Source organism: Orcinus orca, chromosome 4, assembly GCF_937001465.1.
Source record: "Orcinus orca chromosome 4, mOrcOrc1.1, whole genome shotgun sequence".
NCBI classification, from domain to species: Eukaryota; Metazoa; Chordata; class Mammalia; order Artiodactyla; family Delphinidae; genus Orcinus; species Orcinus orca.
Window position 1 is genome coordinate 52,964,258 of NC_064562.1, and position 27,219 is coordinate 52,991,476.

Below are 27,219 nucleotides of genomic sequence, written 5' to 3' on the forward strand. Positions count from 1 at the left end.
ATTTTGTAGTTAAAAAGGAAGATGGAAATAACAGTATATGTTTATATGTTACTTTATATTTTGCAAAGGAGTTTTACATTTATATTTTACTTTATCTTCACCAACCCTATGAGACAGGGTAGTTATTATCAGCAGCCTTGCTTGGTGATTTCAAAATATAGGCTCTGAGATATTCATTATGTTCTAAGGACACAGTTATTGGTGGGTACTCTTTTCTACCTCCCTGAAACTTTCCTACACTCTCTGAAAGTGAAAGTGGAAAGTCAAATTCTCTTGTCCTTACAGGTCAGAGAACAGGGTAATACTTATAATGTAATTAATCATCAGCATCATAATAATAACACCCAGCCTTTATTACATTCTTAAAATATGCTAAAGAATTTGCCAAGTATTTTCTAAGCATATAATCTCATTTAATCTTTTTTACAAGGGGGTTGAAGCAGACATGGAGAGGATTGGCATCTGATTGGATGTGATGGACAGGAGAAGAGGGAAGCATGAAGGGTTATAATGGTGATGTGGCATGTGGTGGGACTACTAACAAAAATAGAGGGTGCAAAAAGAGGAACATGAGGGAATATAATTTCATTTTTGAGTATGTTGTGTGTACTATCAACCCTACAATATGCCTCCTATTTGGCTTCTTTAAAACACTTAGAATAATTTGTGAAGGCTAAAAAAAATTTTAATGTGCATTTTATTATAGTGGCTCAGAGACTGAGATTTGATCAGATATGAGAATGTAAGCTCATAACTTTCAGCAGACTCTTCCAGTAGCCACTTGCTTGGCATGGTGTACAAGCTTCCCTAAGAAAGTTTCTGGAAATTGCACTGGTACAGCAATACAATTTCTGGGGAGACATTCCTTTGAAAAGCCCATCAGACTACAATTATAGTGTGTGGGTTAGACAGGGCAATGGAGGGGTTAAATGTTTGACAACTAACTATGAGAAGCTTGCTGACACAAAGTCTGATTTGAACAGAGATTAAAAAAAATACGTCTACAGGTATTATCATACGTGGGTTTTCCCTCTCTGTAATCCCACAACTACATCCCTTGGAGTGGAGGACAATGAGGAGAGACACTGCATTATTAAGCAGTCTTACATCAGCTGATCAAACACACACAACACCCACAGGAATGTACAAAGCAGTCTTTCAGGTCAGAGACAAGTCCTTCAACCCACAACTCCACGGGGCCCAAGGATTCAGTCATCCTCACCACTTATTCACAGACAAGAGACCCTTCATCTCTCATAGAAATATAGAAGCATAGTTTATGATTCTATGTTGCTTTATACTTTGTAGGAGAAAAAACAAATCTTCCCTTGAACTTATATCTTTTCCATGGCCTTTAGATTCGTTTAATCTAGGGCCCCACACTTTCTTGTCCCAGGTTTCCAGAGCAAGTTGATTCCCCACTGGATGGGGCTCCTGAGGGGGTCTCGTCCCATGGGTGGAGCATCTTCCAGCCGGTCAGACCTTCCACACTGCTAAGATGGACCACATTTTAGCCAGTCTTGCATTTGGTATAATCCCTAAAACCACTCTCTTCCCTTCCTTTACTTACCTTTCTTCTCTACCAAATGCCTCGCCCTCCCCCTGTTGCCCTTGGTGGGCATGTCACAGTGATGGGGAGGGATGAAGGCTAACATACTAAATCATCTCACTGATACAAATTTTCAGGTAGGGAAAAGGAGGAAAAGAGGCTTCCAGTGATAGGAAGTTCCAACGTCACTTCTCACACAGACAGATCAACAGAGATCATTAAAGATTTCTTACTGTACAAAAATCCCTTTAAAAATTTAGGGAATTAGGTTGTATAAATTATGGTTAATTGATAAAGTAGAACACAATTTAGACATTAAAATTGTTTAAGCAAAATAATGACAGGAGAAAATACTTATGGTATAGAGTTAAGTGGAAAAAGCATGTTACATAACAGTATATATTACTGCAGAATAAGCTCAACTCTGAAAAAAAATACATAAAATATGCACAGAAAAACGTGACTAGAAAGTATTTATCAAAGGGTGAAGGTTAGTAACATATGAATGGTGGGATTTGAGTTACTAATTTTCTTTCTTATAGTTTTCTGCATTAAAAAATTTTTCTATCTGCTTCTACTTTAAAAAGCAAAGTCTTGGGCTTCCCTGGTGGTGCAGTGGTTGAGAGTCCGCCTGCCGATGCAGGGGACATGGGTTTGTTCCCCGGTCTGGGAAGATCCCACATGCTGCGGAGCAGCTAGGCCCGTGAGCCATGGCCATTGAGCCTGCGCGTCTGGAGCCTGTGCTCCGCAACGGGAGAGGCCACAACAGTGGGAGGCCCACATACCACAAAAAAAAAAAAAAAAAAAAAAAAGCAGCAAAGTCGTAATAATCAGCTGGTGACTGGCTGAAAGTCTCATTATTTGATAAACTGCACCAGCTCCAAAAATAGTGGATATTTTTATAGTCTTGGTATAATAATGTGTTTTACTTTTTAAATGGAAACATGTATACATATTCAAAGTAAGCAGAATAACTTGTGTAATATTTTGGAGTCTAGCATACACATATACAAATATACTCACACACCCTCCATATCAGAGTCTTGTTCAGTTTTTCTTTATTCATGACAAAAGGGGACCATTAACATTTAATTTTTGAGAATTCCAGAAGTATTGTATTTTTAATGAATAATCACTTCTTATTTGATATATGGTGACATGAGGCACCATGTGGGGTTGTTCCTAAATTAACAGAATCAGCAACCAAGCCTCAGTTGAGAACAGGGGTGAGTATCCACACTCCTAGTTTCAGGGGTGAGTATCCACACTGTTAGTTTCGGGGGTGAGTATCCACATCAGGTGTGGGGACTGGCCACTTCGTTGAGCATCATACACCTTTTGATTGTTCATAGATCTTCCCCCTGCCAGAGATACTGTGGAATGGGTTAGGAGTAAAGATCAGGAATGGAATCCTGGTTTTCAGTAACGATAAAGTCATTTGGACTGATTCTTCCTGCTCAAGACAAGTAAAAACTGAATGACACACAAAAATTTTAAAACCATCAAAGAGTTAATCAGATAGTGTAGATTACTAGGCTAAGATCCAGGAGGGGATGGAAATCTAGAGAGAAGAGTCCAGCATTTAGGGCCATTTTTGCGCTGATTGTAGTTGCCAATCTAGAAGAGTTTGTTTAATAGTCTGGCCAGCCTGAAGGGACAGCAGTCAGAGTCCAGGGCCCACCAAAGGTGGGAGCCCTGGACCTGCCATTGATTAGGGACCAGTAGGGGTGAAACAGAAGTGAGTCAGCTGCCCTCGAGGGACTGCTGCCTGTCCTTCTGTTATTTGGAGGGCCCAGAAAAATCTCAAACTCTAAAACTGGATTAGGATGATCCAGGTTGTTATTTCCCTGGGCTCCTGGCAGAAACAAACAAAAATACCCTCTGACACTAATTGTTTCTACAAAAATTTTTAGCAACAAAGTTCGACATATTATCAAAGATAACCTGATTCAATAGGAGGCAAGATCCTATGGGAAGAATGAGAGGAAAAACAGAAAATAGAAAGCAACGGATGGGGAATCAAGATAATTAGAATTATACCTTGCTTTGAAAAAACTAAGACTACATTCAAAGAGATAAAAGCAAGCCTTGAAATCTTTGACAGGCAACAGGAAACTATATAATATGGTGTAGCCGATTTCAAAAAGAGCCAAATATGAATTCTGGAACTGAAAATGTCAATAAACAAAATTAAGAGAACCAATGGAGGGGTTTAACAGCATGTTAGATACATTTGGATAAAGAACTCATGAATTCATAGGTCCAAAGGTTAGAATGTAGGGTGAAAGTAAACATCCTTAGCAATATATATTGACATCCAGGAGGTTGAATTCAAAATATTGAGGATGCTATCTGCAACATGAATCTGTCCACAACACCAGTGGAATTCACCTGGAATCGTAGTGGGAGGGCAGTGTGTTTATCTGCACAGAAAGTGCTCTCATGTGTGCTATCTTCCTTCTATGATTTCTAGTCTATGACTTCTCAATTATATTCTCAGTTACATAGGGACACAAATAAAATGTCAGGATTTTTGGGTCCTAAAAATATTTGATAGATTCTGTAAGGGACATAAGTACAATACTTGTTCAGATGTTCTTATATGTAATGTCTTCTTGCAGTTTAAAGGAAGTTTAATTCAAATTAGCTGTTCTTTTAAATTTTATTCTGAAGTGAATAATTGTTGCAATTATTTGTCCTACGTGTTGGTCTAAGATCTGTCATGACCCATTTCGTATTGGGTATATGGTAACCTGTTTTAGTTTAACAAATTTAAAGTTTTAACTATATTAATAATTAAAAGTTCAACTTGTGTTTGCTTAGTCCCCTTGAGTTTCTTGAATGTGGCTTCTTACATCTTAGATCTTATATCTTACATCTGCCAGTCAGGTCTGCCAATATTTTACCGGGAGGATAGACCTGTATTTTTATGGCCCTTTAGTGTGACTTCGTTTCCTGGCCTGCAGAGGCCTTCTTACCCAAGGGATACTTAGACAGTTGAAGGAGTTATAGAATTTGGTTTCCTTCTTTCCACACCACTCCCATGGTATTATAAGTCATCAATCACTTATATATGGATACTTTGCTCATACACTCTCTGATTTTCCTTAAATGTTGTCCTTAATCACCCTTCCTCCTGAATACTTGAGTTCTTACTTGGATTTATGTATAACTATCATATTTGAGACGTAATTTGTTTTTAGAAGTATCTTGTCCCACAAGAGGGACACTTGCTGCTTTTTCTTTGACTCTAGCTGGTTCATTACTTGTAGTTTTCTTTCTCAGGGCCACTAGGGGGTGATATTTTCTATCTCTTAGTCCTCATTTCTAGCAAACCATATCAATTTGCAAACACTGTGGGCTAATATTTTAAAATACTAACCAGTAATTTTTTGGGTATATTTTAAAAAATTAATAGACTTAAAAAAATCAGTTTTAGGGCTTCCCTGGTGGCGCAGTGGTTGAGAGTCTGCCTGCCAATGCAGGGGACACGGGTTCGTGCCCTGGTCCGGGAAGATCCCACATGTCACAGAGTGACTGGGCCCGTGAGCCATGGCCGCTGAGCTTGCGTGTCCGGAGCCTGTGCTCTGCAACAGGAGAGACCACAACAGTGAGAGGCCCGTGTACTGCAAAAAAAAAAAAAAAAACCAGTTTTAGGTTTACAGAAAAATTGAGCAGAAAGTACAGAGAATTCCCTTTTATCCCCTTTTTGTCTCCTGCACAGTTAATCTTATTGTTAACAGCTTGCATTAGTGTGGTACGTTTGTCAAAATTGATGATCCAATAATGACACATTTTTATTAACTAAATCCCATAGTTTACATTAGGGTTCACTCTTTATGTTGTATATTATGTGGGTTTTACAAATGTGTAATTATGTGTACCTACCATCTCAGTATCATACACAGTAGTTTCATTGCCCTAAAAATCCTCTGTTTCACCTGTCCATCCCTCCCTTCTCCCAAAACTCTGGCAGCCACTGATCATTTTACTGTCTCCACAGTTTTGCCTTTTCCAAAATGTCATCCAGCTGGAATCATACAGTGTGTATCTAGCAGATTGGCTTCTTTTGCTTAGTAATATGCATTTAAGATTACTTTATGACTTTCTGTGGCTTGCTAGCAGAATAATATTCCACTGTATGTTGTACCACAGTTTGTTTATCCATTGAGCTATTGAAAGACATCTTGTTTGCTTCCAAGTTTGGCAATTATGACTAAAGTTGCTATAAACATTTTTATGCAGATTCTTGTGTGAACGTAACTTTTCAACTCACTTGGGTAAATACTAAGGAGTGCAATCCTGGATTACGTGGCTAAGAGTATTTTAAGTTGCGTAAGAAACTGCCAAACTGTCTTCCAAAGTAGCTGTACCATTTTGCATTTCTACCAGCAATGGATGAGAGTTCCCGTTGCTCCACATCCTTATCTGCATTTGGTTTTACCAGTGTGTGAATTTTAACCTTTCTAATAGATATTCAGTTGTATCTCATTGTTTATGAATTTACAATTTCATGCTGACATATGATGTTGAGCATTGTTTTCCCATATTCCAAATAATTGCCATCTGTATGGGTTTTTTTTTTGGTGTCTGTTCAGATTTCTTGCCCATTCAAAAAATTGGGTTGCTTGTTTTCTTATTGTTGAATTTTATGAGTTCTTTGTATATTTTGGATACCAGTCCTTTATCAGATATATGTTTTGCTAAGATTTTCTCCCAGTCTATGGCTTTTAAAAAATTCTCTTACCCTATCTTTGGCAGAGCAGAAAAATTTAACTTTAACTTACCATTTTTTCTTTCATGGAGAGTACTTTTGATATTGTATCTAAAGAGTCATCTCCAAATCTAAGGTCATGTAGATATTCTTTCTGTATATTCTAGGGATCTTTATTTTTGCATTTTACATTTAGGTCTATGAGCCATTTTGAGTTAATTTTTGTGAAAGGTGAAAGGTCAATGTCTAGATTCTTTTCTTTCTCTTCATCTTACAATGATTTTATATTATTTTATGATCTGGTCTTCTCTCTAACACTATTGATTAAATTTGATTTTTATTTTTGGTAATTTAGAAAAGTTTCTTTCAACTTTATAACTTGTTATGCAAACCCATGTTCAAACTCCATCTCCACCAAATGCTAGCTCCTGAGTGACCTTGGAAATGTTACTTATACCAAGCTTTAGATTTTCCTGTTGTTAAAATAGGGGTGTTGCTTTTAACCCTGTGGCTCTTCCATTATATTTAGACATGCACTATCCAGTATGGTAACCACTAGCCAAATGTGGCTATTAAGCACTTGAAATGTGGCTAGTAGTTTAAATTGAGATGCAAATTGAAACACACATCTAGTTCCAAAGATTTAGTAACCAAAAAAGAAAAAAAAGATAATTAATTAATTAATTTATTTTTGGCTGCATTGGGTCTTTGTTGCTGTACGTGGGCTTTCTCTAGTTGTGGCGAGTGGGGGCTACTCTTCATTGCAGTGCACGGGCTTCTCTTTGCTGTTGCTTCTCTTGTTGCAGAGCACAGGCTCTAGGCACGCAGACTTCAGTAGTTGTAGCATGTGGGCTCAGTAGTTGTGGCACATGGGCTTAGTTCCTCCATGGCATGTGGGATCTTCCCGGACCAGGGCTCGAACCCATGTCCCTTACATTGGCAGGTGGATTCTTGACCTCTGCACCACCAGGGAAGCCCCAAGATCATAAATTGTTTGTATTATATGTATGTCCAGGGTATAATATTATATATATATGGTTAAATAAAATATATTATTAAAATTAACTTCACCTACTTCTTTTTACCTTTTCATGTGGCTACTAGAACATTTAAAATTACATATGTGATTCATGTTGTATTTCTGTTGGACAGCATTTCTCTCTAGAGTTTGGTATCCATTACCTTACCAAGAGTAAGTTAGAGTTCTATTTTCCAAAAATATTTTGCACTTCTTACATAGAATGCTCTCAGTATATATTATTTCCCTTTGCTTTGTACTACAAGCAGAACTTGTCACCTAGATCATGGGAGGTGTTATTATGAAATTTTTGCTTTATAATAAGGACATAAATAGGATTATTGCAAAAATAACACAAAATACAGAGGAAGAAAGGGCAAATACAACTGGGTAAAAGTGGTGAGGCAGAGACAGATTAATTATAAAGCCAATAAAGTTTAAGTTTAAGCTGCAGGGACTTTCACTCACACAGGCTCCTTCCAGGGCCCTGAGAGTATGTGTTTGTGGGGTCTTACATTTGTAGCTCTTGAAAATGTAAGATATTTTAATCACAACCAGTGAAGACATCTGTTTCTCTCCATGTTGACTTTTCTTTCATCATACCTTGTGTCAATGGCATTGGGGTTATCACAGGCATTTTTAAGATCTGCCTCAGAAAGGTTGAATTGGGGAGATATTGAATTTGGGTTTAGTAGGCTATATGTATGTGGCTTGTGAATAAGTTGCCACTTTAGAAATGGCTTCAGGAATAATACTCCTACCCCCTACTGTCTCCAAGTTTCAGTGTTGGGACACCAAAGTGAAAGGCGAAAGTTGGCCTTGCCACATGAACTTGTCTTTTGGTGCTTGGCAGCAGAAGTATGAGTAATGAAAGAGAAAAAAGGTCTGTAATGTTTGAAGCCAGAAACTAGTTTGTGTAAAATTCTACCAGACTGTAAAATTGGAAGCAGAGTTTTCAGTTTTCACTGATGCCTCCTTTAAAGGGAAGATCTTTTCTGCCAGGAATATATTTGATATTGCAGCACATGCAATTATACATTTACTATAGCTTTTTTCTTTTTTGGTGGGAATTGAATAAATTAGATTTTATCAGAGTTACTGTGTGTGTAGGGCACAGACTAGCAGTACAATAAGCAACGAGAATGTCTGTGTGTAAAGTCACACACATGTGGTAGATCACTATGCTATTTTCAATATATAACCAGGGAGAGGATTAAAAAATGTGAATGCAACATCATTCAAAGTTATTCTCAAAATTTGGTGAGGATTCTTGGGGGTCCCTGAGATTCTCTTTTTTTTTTTTTGCAAAGTTTGATAAAATTTTAGTGACTGCATATACTCCTGGAAACATGACCACACTCAAGATACAGATGTTTCCATCACCATAAAAACTTTACCCGAGCAACCGTTGTGTCCATCCTTCCACTGACCCTGGCCCCAGGTGGCCACTGATCTGTTTTCTGTCACTATAACTTCGCATTTTCTAAAATTCCATGTAAATGGACCTGAGATTCTTTTGATAGGTCAGTGAGATAAAACTATTTTCATAATAATATAAAGATTTCAATTTCCTTTGTCATTCTCATTCTATGAAGAATATACAGTAGAATTTTCCAGCAGCTACATATGTGATATTGTGACAGATGAAGATTGAATGCAGAAGCAGATAAGAGAATCCTAACATCTTCTATTAAGTCAGACATGAGAGTTCAAAGATAAAACCATTCTTCTCACTAAATTTTGTTAATTAAATTGAGCATTCTCATCAAATTAAAAAAGTTATTTTTAATTTAAAAATGATGCTATTTGTATTGACATGTAGTTTATGTGTCATTGATATTTTAAAATGAATTAATAACTAAACATTTAATGTATTGTAGTTTTAATTTCTACCATCAAAAATGTTTTCAGGGCTTCCCTGGTGGTGCAATTGTTGGGAGTCCGCCTGCCGATGCGGGGGATATGGGTTCTTGCCCCAGTCTGGGAAGATCCCACATGTCGTGGAGTGGCTGGGCCCGTGAGCCATGGCCGCTGAGCCTGCGCGTCTGGAGGCTGTGCTCTGCAACGGGAGAGGCCAAAACAGTGCAAGGCCCACGTACCGCATTAAAACAAAAAATGTTTTCAATGATCAAATTCCTATTCCAGTAGGTCCTCATTTAATTTCATTGAAAGCTAAGAATAAGAAACTACCTGAGTTGTAAAAGGCCATTAAAAGGACATTGTCATTCTCAACACCAGCACCAGTATTTGAAATTCTTTGTTTGTTTTGTGTCCTGGAGGTTTTCTATGACATAACACTTTTCCACAGTGAGATCAGTGACAGATGAGACATAGGTCTTTTTTCTGTAATGTGAGAAAAGAGTGACTATGAAAGTAGAGGAAGAAATGTAGTACATGTTCTCAGACAGATCTATCTTAGGAAAGTCCATATGTGGGATGTAAATGTGGAAACTGAGCCCTTAAATCCATCTGTTTGCCTTTAGCCTTGGGAAGTTTTCAGATTCCCCCAAGTGTAGCATACCCAGGAAGACACCTGATCTCAATGGTTTAGCTGGCAATTATATACCTACACTAATAATTAAAATTGAGGAAGACCAGGGAGAAGATGTGGGGCTGGAAGGACAGGTAATTTTAATTGGTTTGAAGGATATTGAAAGTAAACAAAATGAATTTCTACAGTGGTTTGGAGTTTACAGAGCACTTTCATGTATTACCTGTTTTGATCATCTTGTTAAACTTGTGGGGTATCTATAACAGGTTTTTGCCCCCATTTTACAGATAAGGAAAATGAGGCTCAGAGAGAATGTTTTTTGATAGAGGGTTACCTAGGAAATCTTTTGATTAGCACTTTTTTTTTTTTTTTTTTTTGCAGTACGTGGGCCTCTCACTTTTGTGGCCTCTCCCGTTGCGGAGCACAGGCTCCGGACGCACAGGCCCAGCGGCCATGGCTCACGGGCCCAGCCGCTCTGCGGCATGTGGGATCCTCCCGGACCGGGGCACGAACCCGTGTCCCCTGCAATGGCAGGCGGACTCCCAACCACTGCACCACCAGGGAAGCCCTGATTAGCACTTTTAATTAGTATCACATGACATTAATGGCAAAGTATTTTTTGAAAATTAAATCCTAATTTACTCTTATTTGGCTATAAAAATCTTAACAATTCATAATATGTTATTCAGCTCTGCAAATTTGAAACACTGTGGCTAATAAATCTTTAACAACTAGTAAAATTTTAACCACCTGAAAAACATAACATGGAATATATTGTGTGGGTATATATTTAGGTTTTTTCCATACTGATGGGGCTGACTCAAATATAATGAGGAATGTTATTAAACCTATTCATATCTTTCCTATGTGGGACCTCTACTGTAGTTTATAGTAATCCCTCCAACTCCCTCCCACTCTGAATGAACTGCAGTGGTCTGGGTTATAAATTTAAATCAGATTAAATTCTACCTTTTAGGCGTGCAGAGCAAGAGTCTCAACTTTAGTGGATACTTTAAAAATTTTTATTTTATTTATTTTTTTAAATTGAAGTATAATTAATTTACAATGTTGTGTTAGTTTCATGTGTATAAAAGTGATTCAGTTATATATATTTGTGTGTATATATACATTCTTTTTCAGATTCTTTTCCATTATAGGTTATTACAAGATATTGAGTATAGTTCCCTGTGCTATATTGTAGGTCCTTGTTGTTTATTTTATATACAGTAGTGTGTATATATTAATTCCACACTCTTAATTTATCTATCCCCCCATTACCCCCTTTGTTAACCATAAGTTTGTATTCTATGTCTGTGAGTCTATTTCTGTTTTGTAAATAAGTTCATTTGTATCATTTTTTAAGATTCCACATATAGGTGATATCATATGATATTTGTCTTTCTCTGACTTACTTCACTTCATATGATAATCTCTAAGTCCATCCACGTTGCTGCAAGTAGCATTATTTCATTCTTTTTTATGGCTGAGTAGTATTCCATTGTATATATATACCACATCTTCTTTATCCATTCATCTGTCGATGTACATTTGGGTTGTTTCCATGTCTTGGCTATTGTAAATATTGCTGCAATGAATGTTGGGGTACATGTATCTTTTCAGATTATAGTTTTCTCTGGATATATGCCCAGGAGTGGGATTGCTGTATCATATGGTAGTTCTATTTTTAGAATTTTAAGGAATCTCCATACTGTTCTCTATAGTGGTTATACCAATTCACCTCCCACCAACAGTGTAGGAGGGCTCCCTTTTCTTCACACCCTGTCCAGCGTTTATTGTTTGTAGACTTTTTGATGATGGCCATTCTGACCTGTGTGAGGTGACACATCATTATAGTTTTGATTTGCATTTCTCTAATAATTAGCAATGTTGAGCATCTTTTCATGTGCTTTTTGGCCACCTGCATATCTTCTTTGGACAACTGTCTATTTAGATCTTTTGCCCATTTTTTTGATTGGGTTGTTTGTTTTTTTGATATAGAGCTGTGTGAGCTGTTTGAATATTTTGGAGATTAACTCCTTGTGGGTTGCTTCATTTGCAAATATTTTCTCTCATTCTGTGGGTTTTCTTTTCGTTTTGTTTATGGTTTCCTTTGTACAAAAGTTTTAAAGTTTAATTAGGTCTCATTTGTTTATTTTTGTTTTTATTTTCATTATTCTAGGAGGTGGATCCAAAAAGATATTGCTGCAATTTATGTCAAAGAGTGTTCTGACTATGTTTTCCTCTAAGAGTTTTATAGTATCCAGTCTTACATTTAGGTCTTTAATCCATCCATTTTGTGTTTATTTTTGTATATAGTGTTAGAGAATGTTCTAATTTCATTCTTTTACATGTAGCTGTCCAGTTTTCCCAGCACCACTTATTGAAGGACTTGTCTTTCTCCATTGTATATTCTTGTCTCTTTTGTCATAGATTAATTGACCATAGGTTCATGGGTTGATTTCTGGGCTTTCTATCCTGTTCCATTGATCTGTATGTCTGTTTTTGTGCCAGTACCATGCTGTTTTGATTACTGTAGCTTTGTAGTATAGTCTGAAGTCAGGGAACATGATTCCTCGAGCTCTTTAGCAGGTATTTTATCAATTTCATTTCTTACTCAGGCATACCAAATTAACGATTAAATGCCATAATCACTAGCTCTGTGTATAAGCAACTTGAGGACAGACAATATGAATTATAATTCTTGACTTCCACTGCATATTTTAGATGCATATGTAATTTGCTTTTAATTTGAATATTAAAAATTAAATTTGTGGCTCTTATGGGATAGAGTGGGTCATAAGGTAGTTGTGAGGAAATTAGAACTCTTCTTACACAGCTGGATGTCCACTCCCATGACTGCAGCATTGTCTGCTTCCAAAGAAAGTCTAGACCAAGAGTACCATCTAAGTATCCTGAAGTAATGGAGTTTCTGAAATTGTCCAACTTTCTTTCACCCGCAAAGAAGAAAAAGAGTCAGTTTCAAAATACATTTTAATATACATATCTTCTGGGTCTAAGGTGGCATAATGTTATATTTTAAAGATAAATTTATCCATTTAATTAGTATTCTTTTTCAGAAGTCAGTATTCCCCAGGAAGTGTATATCTTCTGAAATTTCAAGAAAAAATTTTTAGGTAAACTAAGAATTAATTTCTTCTGATACACTCCAGTATGTCTCAGTCTATTCCATAATATGATCAATGAAAATGATTCTTATGTATCACCACATTTGAGGTGGCTTAGTTGAAAAAATTTGAGACAGCTTACTAAATTCCTGGAAGGAAAAAAGACACTTTTTAAATGTAGGTAAAGGCATATTGAATTCAAACATGTTTTACTTGAGATCAAAATTTCTTTTTTTGGAGCAAGAGTATCAATAGCAAATCATTCTTTTGTCCATTTGGATATTTGGAACATGTGGGTCTGGACATCCTCACAGGTTATATGATTATCTCTGTCTGTTGGTACTAGAAGAGCTGATTTTTGCAACATTTCTTAAGTCCCATCTGAGGGGAGTGGCACATGGGTTCATGCATTGCACTAATTCTAGTCTATTGCTAGTGGCAGCTTGCAACCTTCTGAAGCCTCAGAACCTTCCTTATGTTAGGAAGGTTCTGAGGCTCATCCATGCTTAGTGAGTGGAAAAGAGTATCTTGATTGATTAACTGTGTCCTGTGTGTGTTTGAAGGGTGCGGGGGGGATGGGAAATGGAGAACACTGTCTGTTTCCAAATATTTCCAGCTCCGACCTAACATGGAAAGTAAATTATGCCAGCAATTAAATGTCTTCTTTCTGGATAGATCCAATAGGGTTGGTAGCCCAGTAAAAATACTCCCTCACATTGCTGGAATCAAATGTGAGTGAGTAAGGGGGCTCCCTGATATTACTGGGATCTGTATTTGTCAAGGCAAGACAAAGAACTCCTCTCTCACTCTGCAGATGACTTTCACGGCCCTGGGGCACTTTCCTGGCTTGGAGAACTTACCTTTTGGTGACCCTGTGGTGGTTTCCTCAGTGGTGTGTATGCCCCTTTGGATGCCTACAGGGGTGGTCTCTGCAAAGTCATCATCTGTGCCACTGGTAGTTGGGAAGGGGCCCTCTGAGTTTCCCCGGATGGCAGGATTTGCTCCTGCTTGTCCTGCAGGAAGGATTCCATTCTGGACATCTGGAGTAGCCTGACTGGTGGGCAGGATGGCTCCGGGAAACAAGGGATGGAAGATAAATCCTGTTAAGATTTGGGGGGTCGCTGGCTGGAATGAGAGAAGGAAATAGAAAACAAAGTCAAAGGAACACATTTAAAAGGTGGTCAACCAGCTTTTTCTTCCTTGAGGGCAGCAAGTTTTGGTAGGATTTACAGATGGAGAGGGTAGAGTCAGAAAAAACAGTAAAGATCGAGCGTTCCTCAGAGGAAATGCCTCCCTCTCCCAAGCCAAGCCTGATGCTGTTTTCATTACTGGGATTCCTTGCTGTGCTCCATTTTCCTCAGAAAGGGAAAGCCAGAATCAAGCCAGTCACAGGAAGAGGAATAATGCATCATTTGTTCATATCAGGTGTATCTGGAGGTAGAACTAAGGGAGAAAATCCATACAATTACAGGGGGCTGCATTTCTGTTGTTGACCTAAAGCATCATCTCTCCTTTGCCCATATTTCTTTTTAGAGTAATTTAAGAGACTAAAAGTTAATGGAAAAATTAGTTCAAGTAGATTAATCAATTCTTATCTCATGGTTTTCACCCCTTCAAGTTTCTTTTGATGTATTTTTCAAAGGCATTGGAATATTCAGTCAGAAACGTTTCTTTTGGCAATTCAGCCACTGGTGTATTCCTTGAGGTTACTCAGTGGGTCTTCTCTCTTTTGGGCAGTCAGTGATTTGCCCACTGGTAATGAATGTTGTTGCTACTTACACTTGTTGTTGTTGTTTTCCCCCTGGGAATAAATTACTGTGAAAAGTTCTTCCTAAGAAGTAATAATTTGAAATCAGCTGGTTTTGGAGAGAGTTCAGGCAAGAACCAGTTCTCTGGGACCTCTCAGTTCTGACAGCATTCTCACAGAATCAAAAGCATTGAGAATTCAAAATTAAGATACAGGTCCGTTTCTTGGAGTGTGGATCTCAATTATTAGTTTGCATAAGCACCATCTGGAAGGCAGAAATGCGCATTTTTAACCAGCTCTCAAAGTTGTCCTGGTTTGATGGTCCAGGACTGATGTTTGGAAAACACTGTCTTAGATTTATGAGGTATTGGAACCAGAATTAGACTTATGCTGAGTGAGAGATAGGAGTAGAGTACAGAAAATTTCAAATTGGGAGTTGGGACTTTCATACATTTGAAATAAAGAAAGTGGCTTCCCTGGTGGCGCAGTGGTTAAGAACCTGCCTGCCAATGCAGGGGACACAGGTTCAAGCTCTGGTCCAGGAAGATCCCACATGCTGCGGAGAAACTAAGCCCATGCACCACAACTACTGAGCTTGCTCTCTAGAGTCCTCAAGCCACAACTACTGAGCCCACGTGCCACAACTACTGAAGCCCGTGTGCCTAGAGTCCATGCGCTGCAACAACAGAAGCCACCACAATGAGAAGCCCACGCATCACAACGAAGAGTAGCCCCCACTCGCCATAACTAGAGAAAGCCCGTGCAGCAATGAAGACCCAATGCAGCTAAATAAATAAATAAATAAAATAAAGGTGAGTGATGCCCATCATTAAAAAATAAGGCAAAAATAATAGACTATAAATTACCAGTGCACTATATATACTAAGGGTAAATATTTGTTCATAAAACGTGTGTGTGTGTGTGTTAGTTACATAAAAAATATAGCTATTACTGTGAGTTTCACCAAGAAAAGAAAAAAAAAAGAAAAAGAAAACCATTTTTCTATCCACTAGTATAGTGGATAGAAAAATGGTTTTCAATCTGGATTTACTTTTATTTTTTTGACCTTCGGACCTAATTTGCTTAAGCTTTCCGAGTCTCAGTTTCTTTTTATATAAAGTTGGTATCTCTACTCTACTTTGTAATCTGGTGAGGATTAAAGACAACACATGTAAAAAAATCTCTATTTTGTAATCTGGTGAGGATTAAAGGCAACACATGTAAAAAAATCTACTAAGGTGCCTGTTTTATAGAATCGGGTCAATAACTGGTTGATATGGGTATTCATGTATCAGTGTTGGCAAAACATCCCTGTTACTTGATTTTATTTATGGACAGTCTAGGCAAATCCCTACCTTTTTAATAATAGAGGTTTAAAAACTGTCTTCCCAGATATTGCCTCAACTCTTTACTTCAGTGTCATGTTTAGATACCATATTAATTCAAATAATTTTTCTCTGAAAATGACTTATGCGGAAATGCATAGAAATGCCTAGTAATGGTACTATGAGTTTTATTTAGGGTCAGCCCTCTAGTTATTCATATGTATAGAGAAGAGTTCATTCATCGCCATAAGATGCTAGAAAAATAATAAATTTTTCTATAAACATTAAACATCTAAGTCAAAAAATTAATCTTTCCTGCGCTAAATATCAATGTGTATATTATTCTAAATCTGCATGCATTTCAGTAACTTACAATCCTACATTTTAATCAATACAAAGTTTAAAACTATGAATTGGCTTTCTGGATAGAACTGAATCTGACATCAATATGTGGAAAACAAAAGCTAAGTCAAATTAATGGGGACAAGTAGCTGGAGAAGGGTGATGAAATCCCCAGCTAGACAAAAGCTAACCTAATGTGAGGACCGATAAAAGTGTTCAGTTTATGACAGTATGCACCAGATTTAGGGGTTGTGGTCAAAAGTGGCTATATGATGATAGAAAACAGCATTGTGGTAGCAGTGAAAGGAATTTGAAATACTAGTAATTAATTTTTCTTTTTACCAATTCCTCTGAGCTTAGGATAGCACCCTAAAAAGAAAATAACACAAGTTATTAGACAGATTTTTAATATATTTGAGGCAAGGTTTAATATATTTGAGGCAATATATATATTATATATATTATAATAACTTAACTTAAAATAGTTATAAATATTATAAAGAGATATGTGTTTATTTTCAACAATAATTTAAACTGCCTTTGTGATTTGTATCACAAAACTCAAGTTAGCACATGACATTGAACTACTAACATTTATTATTTGAGTGATGGGAGGTCTTCTGCATTACAGAAGTTACATGTTTTCTATAATTAGGTAATAGATACACATGAGGGGAGACTTGGAAGATGCAGAAAGCGATAAAAAAAATCCCATCATGCAGAATGTGATATTTTTTCTTGCAGATGTTTTTCAAACATTTCTTTTTTACATACTAGAAGTCATGTAATTTTTACAACGTGTCTTACCTTTTCTGTTAATACTACGCAGCAATCATTTAACCACATTACCAACAAATTTTAATAAATATAATTTTGAATGGTCACAAAGTATTTGATTTTATGTTGTACAGTTTACGTAATAATTTTCCTTTTGTTTAAATGTAGGTTGCACCTAATATTCTTCTCTACCATAAAATTATTTTGATGAATTTATTTGTAAATAAACCTTAGCTGTATTTCAGATTATTTCCTTGGAATGTGTTCCCATATGTGGAATTAAGAGTTAATATGAATTTTATACTTGATTCTGCTTTTAGAAGTAAAAGCTGCCATCTGATGTTCATATTTGATCTTGGGTCTTGGTAATTTTATCAGTGATCTCAAGAATTACCTTTCACAAAGGAAAATAGAGAGAGAGGAAAGTGTGTCATTTTTAGGGAAAAGATATATAGTTAATAAATAAATTTGAGATAAAAATCCCCCAAATCATTAATTATTAGATCAGCCCATTAATTTAATATTTTCTTAACAGTGTGGTTTAAAGGATTGACTGGTTGCTTCATCTGTGACATTTACTAACTGTGTGATTGTAAATAAATAACTAACTGTAAGTATTGCCAGTTACTCATCTTCACATTAGAAATAAAAGTATTGTCTATAAAAGGTTGTTTTGAAAATTAGATGAGATAGTACATAATAAATAAAAAGTACTAGAACAGTGCCTGGCACATAGTAAGTGCTCAATAATTATTCTTGTTATTATCAGTGTCCATACAGTGCAAAGTAAATAGGAAACTTGGCAACTATCTGGTGAATTGAGATAGGATGAAATATTTCACACTAAGATGATTTAAAATAAAAATCATTTTACAAAATAATCCTACCTGGGCTCCAAGGTGTGCTACAATAACTGGTAACACCTGAAAAAAGAGTGAGAGAGGTAGGAAAAAATATACTAAAAGGTAAGTTCTGGTAGTGATATAAATATTGAGACTTTTAAAAAGCATACAATATTTACTGAATAGATATTTGTTTAATGTATCATCTATGATCATATATATGGACTCACAGAGCAGGATGGGAATTGGAACTCATCCAGTTTGTAAAAAGAAGATTAGACCCAGAGATTTAGAAACCAGTCCAAAGCAGCACATGTAAAAGGTAGAAGTTAGTAAATTGGATGAACAAAAAATAACTTTGATTTCAAGCTATCCCCAAACCTAAAATTATTCCAAGCAATCATGTTGATAAAATCCATGTGTTTCTTTTATATGACATCTCAGAAGATACATTAAAACATGTAATGGATATTTTAAAATATCATGATTTCTTGAAGCATGTGTACTTAGTCTCATAATTGTTGCCTGGATATTTTGATATTAAATAGAACACTGGAAGGAAATTTTGGTTGATATTGTTCAACAATGCTCATCCTAACAGAGTTCTTAGAGCTAAGTGAGAAATACCACACTGGTCACTGATAACTGCGTACATGTTATGGATTTGTAGTTGGAAAGATCTGGGTGAGGTGTTGGTGTGCTCTAGCACTCTAAGAACTAACCATGGGGTCTGTCAGAAAGAACTAGGGTTTTAAGATTTATTTTTATTTCTATAGAAACTCATAGAGTGTCACAAAAGTTATCAAAATAGGACTTTTAATATTCCAGACCTAAAAGATTTGAAAGTCTTATAAAAAGACTCTTAACTTTATTATTTCTCAAGAAGTTTGTACAGTAACACCCATAATGCCAAAAGGTAAAAAGTACACACATTTAAGAAAAAGCCTTACTCTCTGTCAGATCCCTGGCTACTGACCAAAAGCAACTCATCTTCAGGGTGGCAATGGAAAAGTGGATTGAAGGGAAGGGACACAGGATTTGGGAGAAAACAAAACTGAAATTTCTTCTTTAAAGGCAAATTGGAAGGAAAAGAAAGATACAAAAGGAAACCACAAATGTCTAAGTAAAAAATGTATTGTAAGAATTAAGTAATGTAGCACCAATGTAACAAGGAGAAAAAGTGTTAGTTTTCGACAGAGATATTGTTTGAAATAATAATAGCTAACACATATTGAATGAGTACCATGTATAGGCACTGTTCTAAATGTTTTATGTAGATTTACTCATTTAATCCTAACAGCTCTAGTGGTAGATTCTAATTAATCTTTATTCTATATGATGAAGAAAGGGAGTCACAGAGGGTTAGGTAACTTGGCCACATAGGTAGTAAGTGGAGAGCTGGGATTTGACCAGAAGTTTTGGCATTCTAGAGTTCACTCTTAGCCACTCTGGCCTGCCTTAGATAAATGAACGCTGTGGGCAGCTGCCCAGGTTTCTGGCAGGGATGTAAGGTCCTCTACATAGGGAGAGACAGGGTCGGAGGGACTGGGGCTGCGCAGGAGAAGGCATGTGTGGGGACCCTTGGTGGTGGCATAGCCTAGAGACATCGAAGAATCCCCACAGAGAAGGAGGATTGATTTATATTATTGCATGTTGGGGAGCGTGGAATGTCGAACCGTCTCTACTGAATCTTTAGTAACATCTACAGTGCCCACATATGCCTTTGACTCCGGTGGATATATTCTTTGGTGGATATGAAGATGTACTAAGCCTGACTTCCAGGTTAGAGCAGGCCAGCAATTGAAACTGAACCTGGGCAATTGGCAGATGGATTACACCAGGGTCATGTAGTAAAGAGATTCTCATTTTATTTGCTACTCTCTCTAGTCTTTTTCTGAGGATGACTTTTATTATTAAGATATAAATAAGCAGCAGATACTTTGAGTGAAGGCTCTAATATATCTGTAAGGAATAAGTAATGACTGATAGACAGGTATACACATCAATATTAAAAAAAATGTAAAAATTAGTTATATTACATATTTTTACAAATATGAATAAATGAAGCAGTATAGAGTTTCTTGTGTTGTTATTTTGGACAAAAGGCACAGAAAAAAGTATTAGTTGCATATGATATAGAATTTAAATTGAGCAGCTTAAAATAATTTTGTCAATTAAACTCAGCTTTGATTATAATTACTAATTAATATAAGCTTGCTACTATAAGTTGGACATGTCCATAGTGGTAAGAAGATGGTTAGGGTATAGTCATGCTTCATTATTTGGGAATGTGTATTAAAATTCTTACAGTTTTGAATATCTTTGGACCCACAAATTCTATTCTTAAGAACTGGTCTTAAAGAAATAATCACTGGGCTTCCCTGGTGACACAGTGGTTAAGAATCCGCCTGCCAATGCAGGGGACATGGGTTCGTGCCCCAGTCCAGGAAGATCCCACATGCCGCAGAGCGGCTAGGCCCATGAGCCACAACTACTGAGCCTGCACGTCTGGAGCCTGTGCTCCGTAATGGGAGAGGCCACGACAGTGAGAGGCCCGTGCACCACGATGAAGAGTGGCCCCCGCTCACTGCAGCTGGAGAAAGCCCTCGCACAGAAATGAAGACCCAACACTGCCAAAAATAAATATAAAATAAATAAATAAATTAAAAAAAAGAAATAATCACTGAAGTGGTCAAAGACTTAGTCAAAGGATGTTCACTGTAGAATTGTTTATAGCAGCAAAAATTTTGGAAAAAAACCCAATGTTTTCAATATGATGGAATACTAGCAATCATTAAAAACAATGTTATAAGTGATTCACAATGTTATAAGTGAATATTCAAAATATAGGAAAGACTATTCAAAATGTATTAAGTGAAAAAATTAGATTATAGAACATCAGATATAGTAAGAACATACTGTCTTTAAAAAGTGTACTTATATGCATAGAAAAAGAGTGGAAGGACATAACCTAGAATGTTGACAGTGTTTAATTCTGGCTGGTAGGCTTATGGGTAAATTTTATTTTTTCTTTTTCCTTATCTGTGTTTTCTAAATTCTCTATAGTTAACATATACTATGTATGTAATAATCAAGAAAGCTTCTACAAAAAATCAGACCATTACGTGGGAATGATAGGGGCTGAGGTCATGTGTTAGGGAGAATTAGTTAACAGTAACCAATTTAGTCATAAAGGGATCATTATATATTTCTTTAGAGTAATTTAACTATTTAGAGAAGTTCCAAGAAGACAAAATTTGGACTTTGCAGTTAAAATGCAAACACTTTGGAAAGAGGTGATGTCCTACGTATGTCATTTATATCTTCATGTGACGGTTTTTTGGGGGGGTTTCCTGAAAGCAAATAATGATGGCAGGAGAGAAGGAACAAGAGAACCCTTGGGGACTCGAGAGGAGTCATGAAAAAAGCACACAAAAAGGATGAGATTAGATTTTCTGGAAATAGACTTTATCCATCTCTTATTTTTTCTTTGGAATGATTTTGGTCACCCAGAAGGTCTTCAATAGAAACAGAGCAAGCTGGAGAAGAATCCTGATACCTCTCAATCCCCCCATTTATTCTTTACTTCTCGATCTTCCCCAACTCTTCATATTTCCTGTTACCTATTACAAATGTATTCTAGAGAGGTTATGGGGCAGCATGCTATTTTCTTGGTGTGTTCTCATGGGATTTCAGCAAGAACCAAATTGCCAAAGACTGCTTTAAATTTAGTAGGACATCCCTCTGCAAATTATCAGGGTAGAACTTTAAAGAACCTTGAAAATATTCTTTCTTCCCCTTTAGGCTTTCACCTGAGGGAAAATGCTCCCCATTGTTAAACTTAGTAGGTCTTTGAACTCACTTGTGGTTGCAGCTGCTGCTGTACCTTCAATCCCCCCAGGGTCAGTGGGAGGGTCTGGGTACCAGGTGCCATCCCTGCAGCAGGATTTAGCTGTAGGGCAACGAGGAAGATTTTCATTGTGTTGTTTCAGTTCAAACATCCAGGACTCGAATTCATATTTAATAAATGTAAAAGGGTGGATTAGCTATGCAGATATATAGTATACTACACTGCATTTGGAATTAGATATAGAAATGAAGTTCAAAGACTTGTTTAATCTACTAGTACAACAATCAAGTCCAGGACTAATTTTCTCATATTAAGTTTTTCTTCGGCATTTAAGTATCTAGTCTGAATATGGTCTAGTACTATATTTAAATCAGACCAGTGGGAAAAATCCATTTTAAGCAGGAAAGAAACATTATTTTATCCCCCAAACAGATTAAACTATACAGATATTCTATGAAAAGAATGTAGATATTTCTACCCCTTCTTGTTTGCTCTTGTTTTTGGGGCAATGAGAGCAGTCATAGTGTTTGTGTGGGTATGTGGATGTTGTATGGGTCATGAGGAAGATGTGTCAGAGGAATGGGGAGGGGAGCTCGGAGAGGAGGTGAGAAGAACTAAAGAAGTAAAGACTTAAGAATTAGATTAATTCCTTTAAAGATTCTCTTGCTAAGAAAATTTTCTAATGATGTATTGAATAGCATTGAACTCTCTTTGACTTTCCTCTGTCACTACAATGAATATGTGTGCATGTGTACATCTATGGATACACACACACACACATACCCTCCACATTAGGTATTATTTTTATTTAACAATGGATATTAAAATGATAAAAAGAGTACTTACCAGTTGCAGGTCTGACCCCAGTGTGAGCATCTGTGTCAATGGAATTAGACTTAAAGAAGGGAAGACCTGCAGGGCATTGAAATTGATGTGTGAGACAAGAGGTTGTCTGGTTTTACAGTGCTGTCAGTGGAGGATATCCTCAAGTAACCTATACTCCAGTCACAGGTGGATTTACCACGAAGGTAAAGCTTCAGGGCCTCTCACTAACATTGCCCCCTTCCGTGGCCCTAGGAGGCACTCTAGCAATGTGTCAAGTTTAAGGTATTTATCAGCTTAAAAATATGTAATTTACTCTTATTTCTTATCTAATTATAAATTATCCACGTTAGTAACTAATTTTACATATCTAACTTTGTATTATTTTTCAAAGAAGGTCCCCAGAGCTTCTAGTTCCTTAAGGAGGGAGGTCAGCTACTGACATGAGTATTGTATAATGTCCATAGACCAAAAAGAGAACTTTAGACTGGTATTATTGTACTATTTCACAAAGTCTAGACATAGGTAAGGAGAGGTCCTTTTGAACAGAGCAAGGGTGGGAAGAAGGGGGTGGGTAGCCAGGAGACCATGCAGTTTTCATATGTATTTAAATATGCTTCAAAGACAGATTTTACAGTAACACATCAGCTCATCAGCAACAATGAAATTTAAGAAAACCACGAGGAAATCTGCAATTATTTTTATAGATTACTTCTTAATCCCTGCTAGTTCTGGCAAATGCCATACATGATTAAGTCATAGTACTTCAAGGGCATAGATGACCAAGCTGTTTCAATAGGTGTAGCTATTGCTTTTCAGAGTTTACTAGATTTGGTTGCTAAACCAAATTATTATTCAGACAAAAGGAAAAAGAATGAAGATGTGTTGCTTTTCTTGCTCAAAGTTTTGAAAACAAGTATTTTCTTGTTTTTATTTTCCCCCAAATAAAGCTTTTCACTCTGTTGCTCAGTCATGAGACTTTGGCTGAATCTTGATTTTAAATCCACTAGTCTTAACATGTTTCCTTTGCTGGTCTGTAAATGTTCCCCATTGTAGGACTCTTACCTGATTTGGCTGTTGTTGGTTTAGCAGTGTTGCCTGACCTGGAACCAGCTTTGTTGGAGGAACTACCAAAGCAGGTTTGAGCTGCATCTGTGATAACAAATTTTTGCAGAAGCAGGGTTGTGTTTGAGGTTTTGCATCCATTTATTTCCAGGAGGTAACAAGTTGACCCAAATGCAAAAACATCTGTCTTTAGCCTCTGTGTGTTTTGGAGCAGTTTTAACTCCGTGGAACATTTTGTGCATGACAGGAGATGAAATTGTGGAGCAGAAAAGTGCCAGACCAAGAGGGATGCTCTGGGGAGGGACAGAGGGTGAGATAGGGCACATGGATTTCTGGAGGTAGTTCCTAGGTTCCCATTTCTTTTCTGAAAGTGCTTTCCTCCTTTTCCAGGACATGAAATATATAGTCCACACCTTAGCTCTATACACATTTGCTTTTCCCCAAAGCTTGAAGGTAAGCTGCCATGATTTCTACTGCATTTTCACAAAGCTTCCTAATTTTACCTCGTGCCTGAAAAGTCACTTCCTGTAATGGAAATTCTGTCCCCTTCCTGGCCAGGGTATTTTCCTAGTTTATTGAGAATAACTGAATTTTAGGGGTAAAAATCTCCTTGAATCCAATTGATATAGTTGTATTGTTTTATAGAAGAGGGAAGTGAGAAGCAGTGTCAGCTGCCAAGGTGATATTTTGAGTTGCAGAGCCTGTACTAGGATCCCTGCAAGTGCTTTTAGTCCTTGAAGAAATGAATCCTTCTATTTGTTTTTCTTTGTATTCCATCTGCATTCAGGTGGAAGCTCTCTGGCCAGGTTGACTCTGGTTGGCATTTGCTCCTGGCTGCATCCCCAAGGGCAGTGTGCTGTGGGCCCCCCAGCACTGCATTAACCCTTGGATCACTTGGATATATCCTGGAGCTACCAATGACTCTTGATTTCACTTCGGTCTTTTCTCTCAGTTGTAAGAGGTAAGATTGGTACTATCTGTCCTTAGGGGTCCCTTTAAGCCTTAAGATTATGTAAGTATAAATTCTGCAAATGTGTTTTCATCCACTACAATCCACTGTCAGCATGGCAGTCAGAGGGATCCTTTTAAAACAACAGTCTGGTGTGTTTACGTCTTTGTTCAATCCGTGGCTTGACTTCTTTTTCAGCCAGGGACAATACAATGGCCTAAAATGCCCTCAGGCCCTGGGTCCCCAGTGCCTCTCTGACCTTCCATCCTACCTGATTTTCTCTTGTTCACTCTCCTACTGTTATTTAGGCTACTTGCTGTCTCTGGGACACTCAAGTCTGCTTCTTGCCTCAGAGCCTCATCTCCACCTGTTCCCTCTGTCTGGAATGCTTTTTCCCCCATCATTGGCTCACTTTATCACCAGCTTCATGTTGTTGCTCGAGCTCACCTTCTTTTTGAGGCCTAGCCTGACTATTCTTCTGAGTATGCAACCTGTCCCATCTCCAGTATGTACCCTATTACCAAACTTTTGATTTACTGAAAACAATTGCTAGGCTGCTTTAAGTGTTCAATTCATTTTATATACCTTTATGATCATTCAATAAATTCATGTACAAATCATTTTTAAAAACCTTGTCTATGTGTCCTGAGTTTTATTTAATAAATACGATACTATACCTAATAGACATTTTAATGTTACTTCCCACATTCCCTGCACCACTGTTTCTAACTGCGCTCCCAATCTGCATTAACCTGCACAGCACTCCTCAATCTGCTTTGAATGATAGCTGTGCTCCAGGAAAGTTTTATTTGTCTTGGGTCTTTACAAATTTTATAGTAATTTAAATTCACTAGAGACACCTTATTTAGAAGAACCTTTTGACAAACTTCTTCGGTGAAGCGCAAAATCCATGTTTTACAAAGAATTTAACTTCCTAATTTACCTTGTTTAAACATCACATTTTTGTAGACGACTTCTTTAAAGGAAAAATGTATATTTGTTTTTGTTTTTGTTTTTGCGGTACGTGGGCCTCTCACTGTTGTGACCTCTCCCGTTGCAGAGCACAGGCTCCGGATGTGCAGGCTCAGCGGCCATGGCTCACAGGCCTAGCCGCTCCGTGGCATATGGGATCTTCCTGGACTGGGGCACGAACCCGTGTCCCCTGCATTGGCAGGGGACTCTCAACCACTGCACCACCAGGGAAGCCCGACAAATGTATATTTGCAATGAAATAAGAAGGAGGTTGGTTATTCATGTTTTGTTCCATCCCCTTCCCCCAAGATCACCCTGTTCAGGTCCTTCATAGAACTAATCATGGTTATAATTTATAATTTAACATTAAAAATATTTTTTAGTATCTATAGCCCTTGTAAACACCATGAAGGATCATGCCTTTTTTTCTTACCATTGTATCTTCAGCAACTAGCACAATATATGGTATACAGAGAGTTTTCAGTAAATATTTGTTGATTGTATGGATGAGTAAGGAAGTGTTAAGTGAGCTTGAGGCCTAACTGAGAATTATTTCTTTTTGTTCTGCTAATTCATAGTAAATATTTAAAAATTTTTTCTTATTGTCCACACTGAAGCATCTCAAACAAAGGGAAATTCACTTAGAGACCCAAACCACCCATATTATGTCTATAAAATATTGAAGGACTGTTGGAATACACGTTTGAATACTAGTGCTCTTTTTTGTTCAAGAAACTGTTATATATGAACAGGTTTTGTGATGAAATGTTCTAAGTAAAAAATATTGACTGCTTTCTAATATTCCCTTACTATTGCATGATTTGGTAGACATTTTAGAGTTTATACAATCTAGATGTTTCATGCTTCCAATTAGAAAAATCAGAATGTTTTAGTTTACATCTTTGGTCATGAGAAAATAATTAGTTGGCAAGAAAATCTTAACTTCTTTTTGGAAGTAGAATCATTATCCACTTTGAGCAGACATAATCTAAAGCATTCCTTTTTCTCCTAATTTCTACCCTATTTCTCTGCCAAAAATAATCAAAATTAATTTATTATTCAAAATAAATCAAATAATCAATAATTTATTATTCAAAAATAAATCAAAATAATAATAAAAATTAATTTATTATAAAATTAATCCACTCAATCCACGATAGATTGGATGTATTTTAACAATGTAAGTACATTGAAATATGCAGTAACACTTCATTAGTTTATCATCTTTCAACTTTGAAAATAAAAACAGGAAACTAAAGGAATGGGTCACGAAGCAGTTTTAGCAGAGGGCAAGGAGAGAGAGAGGTGCAGCTCAGGCTGGTTGGTTCATAAAATATACATTTTTCACTTACTGGTAATGATAGAGTTGATCCTAGAAGACAAAACAGGAGAATCGTAGCCTTCATGTTCAAATTACTACCTGAAACAACAAAATAGTGTTATTCTTTCACTCTATTTTTTTCTTTTTGAGACAAGGTGGTACTTGAAAAAAAAGAATGCTCTATTTGAAACATGGTCATTTCTGTTACCTTTTTCTTCACTAGGCAAAATGTACAGGTGAGACAATATGCAAAGTCCAGTTGATTTCTCTAGTTTCTATGATGAAAAATTTTACCCTTTCATGAGCTGTG

At 36.9% G+C, this 27,219-nt stretch overlaps 1 protein-coding gene across 1 annotated transcript; it reads right to left on the reverse strand.

The window, feature by feature from the left end:
• Positions 1-2,797: 2,797 nt before the first annotated feature.
• On the reverse strand, positions 2,798-26,994 carry AMTN (amelotin). Its single transcript, XM_004283589.2, has 8 exons — positions 26,941-26,994; positions 23,668-23,754; positions 22,627-22,692; positions 21,793-21,882; positions 17,976-18,011; positions 16,654-16,680; positions 13,758-14,022; positions 2,798-2,922 (listed from the first exon to the last, which is right to left on the reverse strand). Exons 1-8 carry the CDS (start codon positions 26,992-26,994, stop codon positions 2,798-2,800), a joined length of 750 nt encoding a protein of 249 aa, XP_004283637.2.
• Between the last annotated feature and the right edge of the window lie 225 nt (positions 26,995-27,219).

Coding starts and splice junctions, on each gene's coding strand:
- AMTN (XM_004283589.2), bottom strand. CDS start 26,994: ATGAAGGCTACGATTCTCCTGTTTTGTCTTCTAGGATCAACTCTATCA. Junction 23,755..26,940: donor GATCAACTCTATCATTACCA/GTAAGTGAAAAA, acceptor TTGTTATCACAG/ATGCAGCTCAAACCTGCTTT. Junction 21,883..22,626: donor TGGGGTCAGACCTGCAACTG/GTAAGTACTCTT, acceptor GTTGCCCTACAG/CTAAATCCTGCTGCAGGGAT.